General features: G+C 62.1%; 1 protein-coding gene across 4 annotated transcripts; it reads right to left on the reverse strand.

The window, feature by feature from the left end:
- Positions 1-2,275: 2,275 nt before the first annotated feature.
- FDXR (ferredoxin reductase) lies at positions 2,276-12,386 on the reverse strand. Of its 4 annotated transcripts, XM_027080586.1 has the most exons (13): positions 12,259-12,375; positions 11,549-11,667; positions 11,008-11,079; positions 6,680-6,775; positions 6,404-6,526; positions 6,111-6,224; positions 5,673-5,774; positions 4,578-4,685; positions 4,246-4,330; positions 3,914-4,113; positions 3,660-3,831; positions 2,867-3,037; positions 2,277-2,734 (listed from the first exon to the last, which is right to left on the reverse strand). In XM_027080586.1, the coding sequence occupies exons 1-13, from the start codon at positions 12,335-12,337 to the stop codon at positions 2,604-2,606; spliced, it is 1,572 nt and encodes a 523-aa protein (XP_026936387.1). In that variant the 5' UTR covers positions 12,338-12,375; the 3' UTR covers positions 2,277-2,603. The 4 variants fall into 4 exon arrangements, with proteins under 4 accessions (XP_026936385.1, XP_026936387.1, XP_026936384.1 ...); XM_027080584.1 differs by lacking the exon at positions 11,549-11,667 and having other exon boundaries at positions 2,276-2,734; positions 11,008-11,105; positions 12,259-12,386; XM_027080583.1 differs by lacking the exon at positions 11,549-11,667 and having other exon boundaries at positions 11,008-11,105; positions 12,193-12,375.
- Positions 12,387-12,480: the final 94 nt, after the last annotated feature.

Consider the following 12,480-nt stretch of genomic DNA (forward strand, 5'->3'; position numbering starts at 1 on the left):
CTCTGAGACTGAGCAGACGAGCTCCCGCCGCCCAAGTTCCTTTCCTCAGTTTCTCCATAGCCCGGGTCGGATCGAGCCAGGGCGGTGCCACTGTCAGAGGGCTGGGGACTGGGCCCCAAGTCCCGACGGGTGAGCAGTAGGACAAGTGGGGTGAGCCTCAGGGCCCCGCGGGAATTCCCCCTTCGCTCACCCAACAGGACCTTGGGATGGGTCGTGGGACGCACCCTTGGCGATTTTCTGGCCGCTGGGTGCTTTGCCTTCGTTTGGACCTGGCCCTGCCCACCTAGGCCTGGCACGAACCGCCTTCTGCCGCAGGAGGCTCAGTGGCTCCCCTTCCCCGCCGTCGGGGATCCTGGTCGAAGCCCCGGGGAACCAGAGCAACACGCTGGTGGGGCAGCCAGGGCCCAGTGCACCCAGGCTCTCGGCTCTCCCAGGTCCTCTTCGCCCACCCTTCCTTTCCCCTCCTCGGACTGGGTCCGCCGGGCGCGGGTCCAGCATTTGGGAAGAGCCCACCACCCGGTGAAGCCCACGCTGATTTCCTGAGGTCAGAGGAGGGAGCGCTCTACCGAAGGAAGAGCTGGGAGGGGAGGACCTGGGGGACTTACAGCCGGTGAAGGGGCGGGAGTGTGAAGGCAGATGCGCGCGGTAGGTGCTCAGCAGACCTCCGGGAGCAGGGGGCCAGGCTCCTGGAGCCACCGACAGCCCCCTTTCGTCCTCTCTGCTCCGTGCCCTCTCCAGCCCCCTCCGCTCTGGCCGAACCCAGCCACGGCCCCAGCTCCCAGCCCCGCTCCCCAGCCCCGCTCCCCAGCCCCCGCCCGGCTTCCAGCAGCAACAGTTGTGGGGCCCGCAGCCTAGACTCCCACGTCCCCACACCGCACCCTTCCCTGCGGTGCCGCGGTGCCGGGCGAAAGAGCTGGAGGGCTCGGCGACCCAGGAGACGAACGTCTTGGGCGCCTCACCCGCGCCCTTCCCTCGCGCCCGCCGCGCGCCTGTCACCTCGGCCTCTTCCTCACCTCCTCTCCGCCCGCCCGGGTCCAAACCCCAGGCCCGGTCCCCGAGGGTCCCGGTCCCCCGGCGCCCCCTTCCTGGGGTTCCCTGCGTCCACCAGACTCTCCCCGGTGCCGCGCCATCTGTCTCCGCTGTCCTTGCCCGCGCGGCGCCTGAGCCCAGCCCCAAGTTGGCGGCGAAGTTGGCGCCCCCAGCTCGGCGCCCGCCACTCACCGGGGGGAAGGGGCGCTGCGCCCGCGCCCAGAGCCCGCGCCGACCGCCTCCCGCGCGCTGCCTGTCCCCGCGCCTCGGTTCAGCGCGCTGGCGCGTGCTGTCCTAGCCCGGCGGGCGCCTGAGCTAGGGCACCGCGGGGCCGGTGCCCGTGGCGCGGCCTGGCGCGCTGGACTGGGCCCGCCCCCCGGGCCCCTCTAGTGGCCCGCTCGGCGCCCGGCTCCGTCCCGGGCTGGGCAGCGCGCCGCGCTCAGGCTTCCAGGGCTCGCCGACCGGCTGTGTTGGAGCGCTTGCCGCCGCCGCCACCCGCGCGGGCCCGCCCCACCGGGGCCCGCAGCCTCCGCCCCGCCCCGGCCCGCCCCGGCCGGCCCACCCCGCCGCCCGCTCCCGTGCTGTTCTAGGACTCTTGTTGCCCGCCCTCGCGTCCCTTCTCCCCTCTCCACGACTGTGTCCCCAGACCCGACAGGACACTCGGGACCAAGTGCAACCTCGGAGAAAACGGGCTGCCCGGAACCCCGGGTTCGAGCCCGAAGCTCACTGAGTGTGTGACCTTGGGCCGGTTAATTCCGAGAAGCCCCCTGTCTATAAAGTGAGGCCAGCATCTTGGGGCCTGGTGTAAAAGATGGAGAACAGGCTACGGACATTGAGGTACTATTTTTTCAAGGCTTGTCAGTCTGGCTGGAAACCAACAAAGGCGGGAAGGACAGAGTGGGGGACCCGCCCCAGACAGAGGGGCCACAGGGAGCAGATGGGGCAAGCTGCTGCCCAGCTCTCTCTGTTCTTGTTTGGGTCGTACTAACCAGGGAGGGGACCCAGCAGTAGGGCCAGCAGAGTAGGCAAGGTGCCTGCCGTGTGGGCAGAAGGCAGGTCGGCTGCCGCAGCAGGACCAAGCTGAGAAAAAGACGGTGGGTGCCAGCACTGGCTGCCAAAACCCTTCAAGCCCCCAGGAGGCCCCTGAACAGGGAGCTGGCTCTGCAGCGCCACCTGGTGACTGGAGGGGAGCTGCAGCTGGAAGGTGACCCCGGGCCCCAGAAGAAGTCGCACATCAACCACTGTCCCTCGGTTGCAGGTGTTTTATTTCCAGCATATTTCCGACCTGGTGACCCTCCAAAGTCCAGCAGGAGATAGGCAGGAGGGAGGAAGGTCAGCCTGCACCTGCACCCATCCCTAACTAAGGTTATCTCCTTGCTGAGAGTTGCCCACAGTGGCAAGAGCGACTTTCTGGCACGAGGAAATGCTCAGAGGCCCCTGGCAAAGGGGCAGCCAAGGCCCCACGCCAGGACGGCCAGGCGATGCAGCTGTGGTGCAGAGTCCTGCTCAGACTGACCCCGATCCCTCTCCCCCGCACAGCACTCCTCCCCTCCGTGCCTGCCTGGGATCTGGTCTCAGCGTCCCAGCAGCCGCAGCATCTCCTGAGGATCCAGCAGCTTCTCCCTGGGCTTCCCCGCACCCTGGCCCCGGGACACCTCCTCAGCATCCAGCTTCTCCCAGTCCGAGAAAGAAACAGGCCAGACCCCTGCGGCAGAGGGAAAACGGGTCACTGCTTTCACCTCCTCCCCTACCCCAGCCCAGAGCAGCCCCCTTCCAGACAGTGAAGGGCCCAGGGAACCCCCACCCCACCTCCCAGGAGCTCACACGGGGCCCAGACCTCGGCTGCCGAGCAGGGCCTTGATGGCTGCATAGCCAGGCCTGGGGCCAGACGGCAGCAGCCCCGCTTTCAGGTCCTGCAGCAGAATCTGGCCGGTGACGAAGCTGTCAGTCATGGTAGTGGTGATGACACCTGTGGGCCCGCGCTTCACCCAGCCGCTGCAGTAGAGGCCTTGGAGAGGGGTAACAAAGGGGTAAGGAATGGGGAGTTGGCCAGACACCCCTGGCAAGCCTGGGCCTCAGCACACACACATGTACGCACGCCTCCATACACCCCACGGCCTCCCAGCATCCATCAGCTGGGCCCACTCTGGCCGCTGGCCCACTGCCCTCAATGCTTCCCAACCTGTATTTACCATGCCATCCCCCTTACACCTCAGTGTCCCTGTAGACCAGGAGCTCCCTGTAGGAGCTGGGTCCTGCCCACCTTGTTTCAACAGGCTCTCAGTAAACACTGAACGAATTAATGAATGACTAGACAGGTCTGTGGATATTAAATCAGGCTGGAAGCTCGCTGAGGCCAAGGGGCTGCTGCTTCGTCTCCAGTCCCAGCACTAGGCCTAGCCCAGAGCAGGCCTCAGTAAACTGAATGACTTAATAACCAGACATATGTGTGGGCATCTCAGCTAGACTGGGAGCTTCCTCTAGGGCCAAGAGGAGGCTGAGGCAGGGCCAGGGTCTTGGGACAGGGCCTGGCTCAGAGCAGGTTCTCAATGCATGTCACCAGATGAATGAATGAATGTGAATGGCCCCGGGAGACACCAGCCTCCCTGCCCCCCACTGCACCCTCTCACCTGGCACATCCACAACCCGGCCCTCCATATTGGGGATGACCCCGAGTTTGGGGTCAAAGGGCACACTGGGGTCGATGGGGCGGCTCTTATAACCAATGCTGCTCAGTACCAGCCCACAGGGGAGGTCCTCCACGGCTCCAGTGGGCACTGCCCGGGTGGCCTCACCAACACCCTGTGGGGAGAGGGTGGGAAGCGCCAGGCTGGGGCTGGGGAGATTTGAGAATGGGGGTGTCTTTGGGTAACAGGAGACTCACCTCCAGTCTGGTGACTGCCAGGCGGATGCCTGCCGCTCGCCGCCCATCTGGCGAGGGCAGCACCTGCTGAGGGCTTCGGAAGAAGCGGAGGCCCCAGGCGCGGGAGGCCGATGCCCGGCGGGCAGCCTCCGCCACCCCTGGCTTCTCCGTGGCTGCTTGAAGCAGTAGTTCCGTCAGCCGCTTCCTCGGGCGAGGGACCTCTGTTAGCAACACAGAACATCTCAGGGCGGCGTCCGGGTTACAGCCCTCTCCCCTAATGCCTTTCCCGAGCCCTCTCTGACCTAGACCATCCCCTCCCTAGTGAGCCGGGGGGCCGGGCCAGGGCCCCTCACCCTTGATTCTGTCCTGAAGGCCCAAGAAATCCGCAGGATCCAAAATGGGCCGAGTTCCTGGTAACTGAATCATCTCCCGAAGTTCCTTGGCGGTGTGGGCGGGGAGTGGGGGAGGAGTCAGGCCCAGAGCACTGTCCACTCCTGAGCCCACCCCAGAGCCCAGCCCAGGTGGGAGACACCACCAGCTCCCACCAGCACACAAGGCACTGGGCCCCAGGGGGGGCCCTGCCTGGCTCTCCCTCTTCCACCCCAGGCAGCTCTGCCCTGCCACACCCCCCAAGGAGCAGACCATCTACTTGGGACCCTGGCCCCTCTCCCTCAGGCCCCAGCACCTTAATGGTGAAGGCCACTTGCAGGGGTCCACGTCGGCCCACTATCCACACCGTCTTCACCTGACTCTGTCTCAGTGCCCCCAGGGCAGCCTCCGTGATATCCGTTTTCTGGCACAAAAGGAGGACCTTAAAGTCGTTGGACACTGACAGCAGAAGGGGGACCTCTCCATTGGCTGGGCGGTGAGAAGGTTGGCAGCCTGAAGTGGCACCGCTGCCCATCCCCCCGGTGGCCGGATGGAGCACTGCTGCCAATTCTGCGAATGGCTCCAATTAGTAGCAAACCAGGCCCACGCTCTTCATTCAACAAGTGTTTACTGAGTGTTTACCACATGCCAGGCACTGTGCAAAGGGCATGGATGGGGGGGTGTCAATGTTGAGCAAAAGAGACGTGGTACTGGCCTTCACAGAGCTTCTGATCTGGTGGAGAGAGAGACTTATCGAATATTCAATAAAAAGTATAAAATCGCAGTGGTGACAACATGCTTTGAAACAGAAGTAGCCAAGTCTATGGGAGGAGAGTATTACAGGGAAATGGACCTATTCAGGTCCATGGAGGCTTCCTGGAGGAAGGGAGAACTGAACCAAGAACTAAAAGATGCAAACAGGTTAACGGGCAGGAGGGGAGCTGAGAGGGTTCTGAGCAAGAGGAATGGTGTGTGTATACTGAAAACTTTTTTCAAAAAAGCCTATGGGGGCGTCCCTGGTGGCGCAGTGGTTGAGAGTCCTCCTGCCGATGCAGGGGACGCGGGTTCGTGCCCCGGTCCGGGAAGATCCCACATGCCACGGAGTGGCTGGGCCCGTGAGCCATGGCCGCTGAGCCTGCGCGTCCGGAGCCTGTGCTCCGCAACGGGAGAGGCCACAGCAGTGAGAGGCCCGCGTACAGCGCAAAAAAAAAAGCCTATGTAGCTGCAGAATGTGAAGGGGGAAATGGTATGAGACGAAGCTCACGGGCTGCCTTCTAGAAGGCCTCTGCCCAGCACCAAGGGGAAACAGAGGCTCAGCGTGGAGGCACGAGGCCCAAACCCTGCAGGCAGGGTCACCCTCTCCTTGGTGTGACCCCCCTCCACCCCTCCGGCCCTTGACCTACCCACTCACCTCCAGGTACTCAGGTGGCGTCAGCAGGATCCGGGCCACATCCAGAGCCACATTCCCCTGCCCCAGAACCACGGCCGTGTCACAGCTCAGGTCCGGCGCCAGCTGGAGGACAGAGGTCTGGATAGGGGTCCCCTAACCTCGGCCCCAGTCAGGCTAATCTCAGCCTCACGCCCAGTCCCCGGCCGCACCCTCAGGCTCTCCTACTCTCGGAAAGTCCACCCGCCCTGAGCTTCAGCTCAGGTCCCTCCACCCCGACCCGGCGCCCCCTCTTCCCAGGGGCCTCGCCCCTCAGCCAGCCTGATGTTTCACATCTCATCTCACTGCGCGCTTCCCAGGCCTGTGGCTCCCTCTTCCCCGAGCTGCGGCAGCCAAGAGCTGCCACTGGCCCCGGTGGAGGAGTGGGGAGGAAGAGGCCGGGGGAGCGCTCCCCAAACTCACCTTCCGGTTCTCAGGAAGCCCATTGTACCAGCCCACAAAGGCCCGGGCTGAGAGCACGCCCGGCAGCTCCTCTCCGGGGATCTCCAGGCCCCGATGGTCCTCCGCCCCGTAGCTCTGAGGAAAGACCCAGAGGCCTCAGCAGCGGCTAAGGGGCCAGGCAGCCCCCGCCGGGCTCCCAGCGGCCTCCTTCCGGCTCCTCCTCCACAGCCTCCGCCGTGGCCCTCACCCCTAGGTCTTCCACCCGCTGCCACCAACCACTGCGGCGGCCCTGCCCCCTCCCCGTCTGCGCTCACCAGCACCACGGCGTGGTAGGCGTCCCGCAGCTCCTGCACGGTCACATCCCTGCCCACCACCACGTTGCCGTGGAAGGCACAGCGGTCAGAGTGGGCCGTCCGGGTAAAAGTGTTGATGACATTCTGCCGGGGCCCGGAGTGGGAGGGGTTAGAGGGTGGGGCAGCTCCAGGGCCCGTGGCTGTGCCACCCTCACCCCACAATGTCCCGTATGGCATCCCCCCAGAGGGCCTGGGGTCAAGTCTCCAAAGCCCTGCTCTGAGCCCAGAGAGACCCACCTTCACCTCGGGGTGGTCGGGCGCCACGCCAAAGCGCACCAGGCCGAAGGGCACCAGCTGCTTCTCGTAGATGTCCACGTGGGCCTGGGAGTGGTGCTGGGGGAGAAGGCAATGGCTGTGGGGCCGAGGGGGGCCCCTGTGGGTCCTGCCCTTCCCAGGACAAAGCAGGAGAGCCCAGCTCAGTGGGCTAACAAGGTGGCCTTGACCCTCTGCAAGGAGAGAGAAAGGCCCACGACTCCCCATCTGCCTAGAGAGCCGGGCTAGAGGAGTGGGCAGCACAGGGCCAGGCAGCCAAGGCCAGACTTCAAGGACTGCCAGCCCACTGAGATGGCAAGAACTCTGGCCAACCAAGGAAGATGGCAGCTTTCCCTCCACTGGAGTCGTATCAGGGGAGCTTCTTCGTCTACTTGGGTCAGACGTGACACACAGCCCTGCCCTAGAACCCGCGGACACTTCTAGAAATGCCCAGCCCACAGATGACCTGAGAACCACCCTTGGAAACTCACACCTGCTTTAGCTCTAGCGTCCGAGACCATCCTGTTGGAAAGCGGACCAGCAGGACAGAGACTTAGAGGCACAGCTGGGGCATGAGGGGAGCAGAGGGGATGGAAGTGGCCCTACTCCTAGTCTTAGAAAAAACAATCTCACTCGTATGTCGGTTCCACGTTGCCTGCCCCCCACCCCGGGGCACCCAGAGGGGCCGTGGGGAAGGCTCAGGTTTGGGGGTCGGGCAGACAAGTGTGGTGGAGCTCTGCCACCAAACAGCTGCATGGCCCCGGCAAGTCCCAGTGTCCGCCCAGGTCTCAGTCTCTTCCTCTGTAAACCGGGACAGATGACACGCCCCTCAGGGTTGTTGGGAAACATCCCGGAGGCCAGGACGGTGAGACTCTGGGCCACAAGCAGGTTCAGGGTCAAGCAGCTGGGGCTCCCGTGGGTGACACTACCCTGCCTCGTGCCCGATCAGGCTGTGGCGCGATTCCACACTCCCGATTCAGTGGGACTCGAGGCAAATGAGCTCCTGCCCTCCAGCAGCCCTCAGCCCAACAAAGCCTCCCGCTCAGCTCCTTGCCTCTGTCCACATCCCACTGCCTGCACCCAAGTCCCGGCCCCCCACGCACCCATCGTGCCTCCCGACTCTCCCCACCCCCCTCAAGCCCCGCTGACGTCGCTGTGCCCTTGAAGAGCTGCAGCTCTGGAGTCAACAGCCGCGGGGCCAACCCAGCCCCACTGCTATCTGACTCTGTGCCGCTGGAATGTTCCTTACTGGACCACAGAACATTCCTTCCAGCGTGGGCTTCTGGATGAAATGAGCAAAGCCTACACCCTTAGCCCAGGGAGTGACCTGCTGTGGGTGTTCAATCAAAAGCTGTCATTACCGTCACACCACCTTGCTCACAAACCTTCCCTGGCTGTCCTGCCGCGGGACAAAGTTCAAACTGCTGAGCCTGGAGGTCGATACCGGGCGCTATCCGCCTTTCCATCTTATCTTCCCTTCTTTCCAGCTGTGGAGCCTTCCCTCCAGCTCACAGCGCTCTCTCCAAGGCCACCTCCATAAGGCTCAACCCGCTGGACCTATTTACTGGTTCTCTCACAGGACTGGCCTCATCTTCCAGGATGCCCCTCCTCCCTAGCTCTCACAGGTCCCTGGCTGTCCCTCTGGCTGTTCTTTTCCAGGCCCCTATTTCTCCGTCCCCCCTCTAACAAGAATATTCTCTGAGGTTCTTCCAATCTGAGACACCCCCCTTCCCTTGCCCCCACACACATTCCCTGGGGAATTGTCATCCGCTCCCTCCTGTGACCTCAAATTCCCGTGGACTTACTGATGACATTCTACTCTCTCTCTTCTGCCCAGACCCCCCACCAAGCCTGAGACCCCTGAACAGCTCACCCCTGACACCTCACACCCATTGGGATGAAAGTCAGTCCTCCCCTCCCCCAAACCTCTCCCCCTCTGCTCCGGGGTCGGAAGCTGGGGCTCCTCCCTGACTCCCCTCTACCCTGTCCAATCAGACCCCCATCCTCCCCACTGCTCTTTCGGCCACTAGCCCTGCCTCTCGCTCTGCAGGCAGAGAGAGGGCACCAGATCAAAAACGGGGTGCTTTCAGTCCCTTGCCTAAAACCCTTCACTGAAGCCAACCACCTATAGCAGCAGGCAGGGGGTTGTTTTCAAATGTTGATTCCTGGGCCCCAGACACAGTTTGATTAGGTGGGAACTAGGCCCAGAAATGTGTATTTTCACAAGTCCCCCAGAGGTCTCTGATGGAGGGAAGGGGGGGGACAGCACCAAGAGAAACTGCATGAGTCCAAGCTGGTCAGTGGCTTCCCAGCCACAAGGATCTGGGCCCGCCTACCTCCTCCAGCCTCTGCTCTCACCCCTCCACCCTCACTGCACACGCCCACCTTCCTGAACTCAACGGTCCCCAAACCCGCATTCTCTTTCCTCTGGGTCTTTGTCACACGGTTCTCTGTGCCTGGGGCCCTCTGGCCTCTTACCCATTCCCCTGCCCCACCGGGCTTGTCCTTCTGTCCTTGAGACAGTAATCTGGACGTCACCTCCTCCAGGCTGGGTTAGGTACCCGTCCTGTACACGCCCCCCCCCGCCACATCAGAGCCCTAGAATACCGCATAAACCCTCTTCCCACCACTCCACAACCCCCCACAGTAGATTGTCAGGTCCTTGAGCATGGGGACCACGTCTGTCCTGCTCGCACCCATGTTCCCAGTGCCAAGTTGTGCCTGGATCATGTCAGTGTCCAGTGGTTGGTTACTGAATGGCCCAGCCTGGAGCTTAAGAGCGGGCTCTGCCATCGGAGTGCCCACGCTCAGAACCCAGGCCTTCCCTGCTCAGAGGTGGGGCCTTGGGCAGCCTCGCTCAGTTCTCATCTGTGAAGCAACAGTCATGCCACCTGCTTCGCAACTTGTCTTGGGGATGCGATGAGATGCAGTACACACAGTGCCTGACTCGGCTAAGTGCCACTGTCCCAAATGTGCTGCGCGTGTCCCTGCCGCGGGAGCACAGCCAGTCGCTTGGAGCTCCCAGTGGGCCAGGACCAGCCTGTAACTGGCCTCGGTGCCCATCCCCCAGCACCTCCCCCAGGGAAAGTATGTGCAGGCCAGAGCCTTTGTTCACACTGGGGACATTGAGAATCCTGCCTGGGAGGCCTACCCGCCTCCCTCTCCAAACTGCAGGCTCCGCTCGCACAGTGCCCCTTACACAGAGCCCTCCAGGACCTCCCCAGCCCCTGGGAGATCCCTGGTCTTCCTGCCAGCGCCCGTGCGGGAGGCCCTCTCCAGAGCCTGAGACCTCCTTCAACTCACTTCTCCAGGAAGCACTTTCTGACTGACCCCACCCAACTGGGCTCACGCTGGTCACTTCATCGTAATTAGCTCTTTCCCCTGTGCTGCTTGGAAGCCGTGCTTAGGTCACTTTTTGGCAGGGTGACCGACTCATCCTGGCCTCCCCAAGACCCTCCCAGTTTAACACTGAAAGCCTTACATCCTGGGCAAGCTGAGCAGGTTGATCGCCCTACTTTTTAAGTATTAATATCTGCATATGTGTGTGTGTGTGTGTGTGTGCGTGTAATTAATATATTCATCCTTTCTCCTCTCTCTCCACAGCAAGGTCATCGTCCTATGTCTCAGTCAGCCTAGGTCTCCCGCACCCCTCCCCCACCCCACCCCACCGCCACCAACTCACGCCAACCCATGATTCTCCCTCCCTCCTCCCTCCCACCAAGGTCTGCCGAGGTTTCAAGGGTGACCAGCAACCTTGGGGCCCTGCCCACCAAGGCTAATACTATAAACCTTGAGACCCCGGCCATGGGGTGGGGGGAAGGCGTGGAATGGAGGGTGGAGAGCATGCTGGAAGACCAGCATGGCAAGGGGAGGGCTGGAGCTATTGGCGAGGAGAGTGCAGTGAGGGGCCTAAAGTTACAGAAATCCCTGAGCAGAGGGGGTGGCCTCAAGATGCAGGATGTTCGGGACAGAGTGGAGACAGAGGAGAAGGGAAGACGAGGGGCAGAACAAAGTCATCACGCAGGTCTGCATAAGCTCCCTGGAGTACTTGGCCAAGAAGGCATAGCCGACCGTCTGCCACAGACCCCTGACCATCACCCATGAGGCAAACACACTTCTCTTCTAGCTGAGGACCTAGAGTGGGGAGCCCCAGGTGACAAAGCATGCAGGAAATGTCCCGTCTAGATGGGCTGGGAGCCCCTTCCCCTTCAGGGACCCAGGAGTGCTTTTAAAACCCGAAGGAGTGGAGCTTGCCCTTAGGATTGGAGCAGCAGGTGAATCATGGGAAAAGGAACCAGGAGGAAGCGGCTTACCTTTAGCAGGTGTTGGGCGGTGTAAAAGCCAGCTGGGCCACTGCCCACCACACAGATCTGGGGGGTCTGCTCCTGTGTGGAGAACTGCTGGTGGAAGCCTAGGGCAGGGGGGACCGGGGAGGAAGGTCAGTTCAAGACTCCCTCCCGGGACTTCCCTGGTGGTACAGTGGTTAAGAATCCGCCTGCCAATGCAAGGGACGCGGGTTCGAGCCCTGGTCTGGGAAGATCCCACATGCTGCAGAGCAACTAAGCCTGTGCGCCACAACTACTGAGCCTGCGCTCTACAGCCCGCGAGCCACAACTACTGATGCCCACGGGCCACAGCTACTGAAGCCTGTGCTCCTAGAGCCCGTGCTCCGCAACAAGAGAAGCCCCAGCAATAAGAAGCCCGCGCACTGCAGTGAAGAGTAGCCCCCACCAGCCGCGACTTAGAGAAAGCCTGCACTCAGCAACGAAGACCCAACACAGCCATAAATAAATAAAATAAAATAAAATTTAAAAAATTAAAAAAAAAGACTCCCTCCCCATCCCAAGCCCCAACTTCAGTGTCCAACAGAAAACGGGGTTTCCCAGGCTTCACCCTCATCTGTGCACTCCTTCTCTCTTTCCTCAAAGCTTTGGCGTTTGCAGGGTCCCTTACTTCATCTGAATTCCCAAAGGCTGTGTCTCCATCCAGAGCCCTCATCTCACCCATGAACTTACTATGCCGCTGAAGATGGCCTACTCGACAATCCCCATCACCCCTGAAGTTTCCCTGCTCAGCACTTCTTAATTTTTCTCACCGGGTTCCCAACCCACCCAGCTAGAATACCACATCCTTCCAAGAGACCCCATATCGCCCCTGTGGATCTCCCCACAAGGCCCCATTTTACCTCTTCTTACCTCTCTCTCCACAGAGCCCTCTATTGCCCATAGAGGCCCCTGTTTCGCCTCAGACTTCCCTCTCGCCCCACAGACCTCCTTATCACCCCCCATTCACTCCTTCTCACTTCTGTGGACATCATGGTCTCCCCTTCTCACTTTTGTTGACCCCTGTCTCACCCCAGGAGCCTCACATATTACCGCACAGGCGGCCACCTGCCCCTGTACACCACCCCCATCTCATCTGCATGAGTGGACCCCTCCAGTCTCGCCCCTGGTCCCCTCTCTCTCCCCTCTCCAGCCCTGAACCAGCTCGGCTCTTACTCCTATACTTAGCGCTCGCAGGCCTCCCCACGCTCCCATTCAGCCCTACAGGTGCCCTGCTCCTACTCTGGGTGCTTTCGGAAGGAGGCGGCCGGGTCCGAGGCCATGCCGTCCAGGGCCACCAGCGCCAAGAGCGCGGAGCCATGCCTGGAAAAAGCAACTAGACAGCGGACCCGACCCCGCCCTGATCTCCCGCGCCGGCTCCGGCCCCGCCCTCGTCCTTCTTGGGACCCCGCCCACAATTGCGGCCCCGCCCCAAATCCCGCCTCCCACGCTCCAGGAAAGCAC

The sequence above is a fragment of the Aethalodelphis obliquidens genome, unplaced genomic scaffold (genome assembly GCF_003676395.1).
Source record: "Aethalodelphis obliquidens isolate GAN/ISIS:26980383/991018 unplaced genomic scaffold, ASM367639v1 scaffold44, whole genome shotgun sequence".
Classification (NCBI taxonomy): Eukaryota; Metazoa; Chordata; class Mammalia; order Artiodactyla; family Delphinidae; genus Aethalodelphis; species Aethalodelphis obliquidens.

Excerpts from the sequence above, each read along its gene's own strand:
- FDXR (XM_027080586.1), bottom strand. The coding sequence starts at position 12,337 with ATGGCTCCGCGCTCTTGGCGCTGGTGGCCCTGGACGGCATGGCCTCGG. Across the intron at positions 11,080-11,548 it reads GTTTTCTGTTGGACACTGAA|GAGCAGACCCCCCAGATCTG; the intron begins GTTGGGGCTTGG and ends TTCTCCACACAG. Across the intron at positions 4,686-5,672 it reads CGCCACCTGAGTACCTGGAG|AAAACGGATATCACGGAGGC; the intron begins GTGAGTGGGTAG and ends CTTTTGTGCCAG.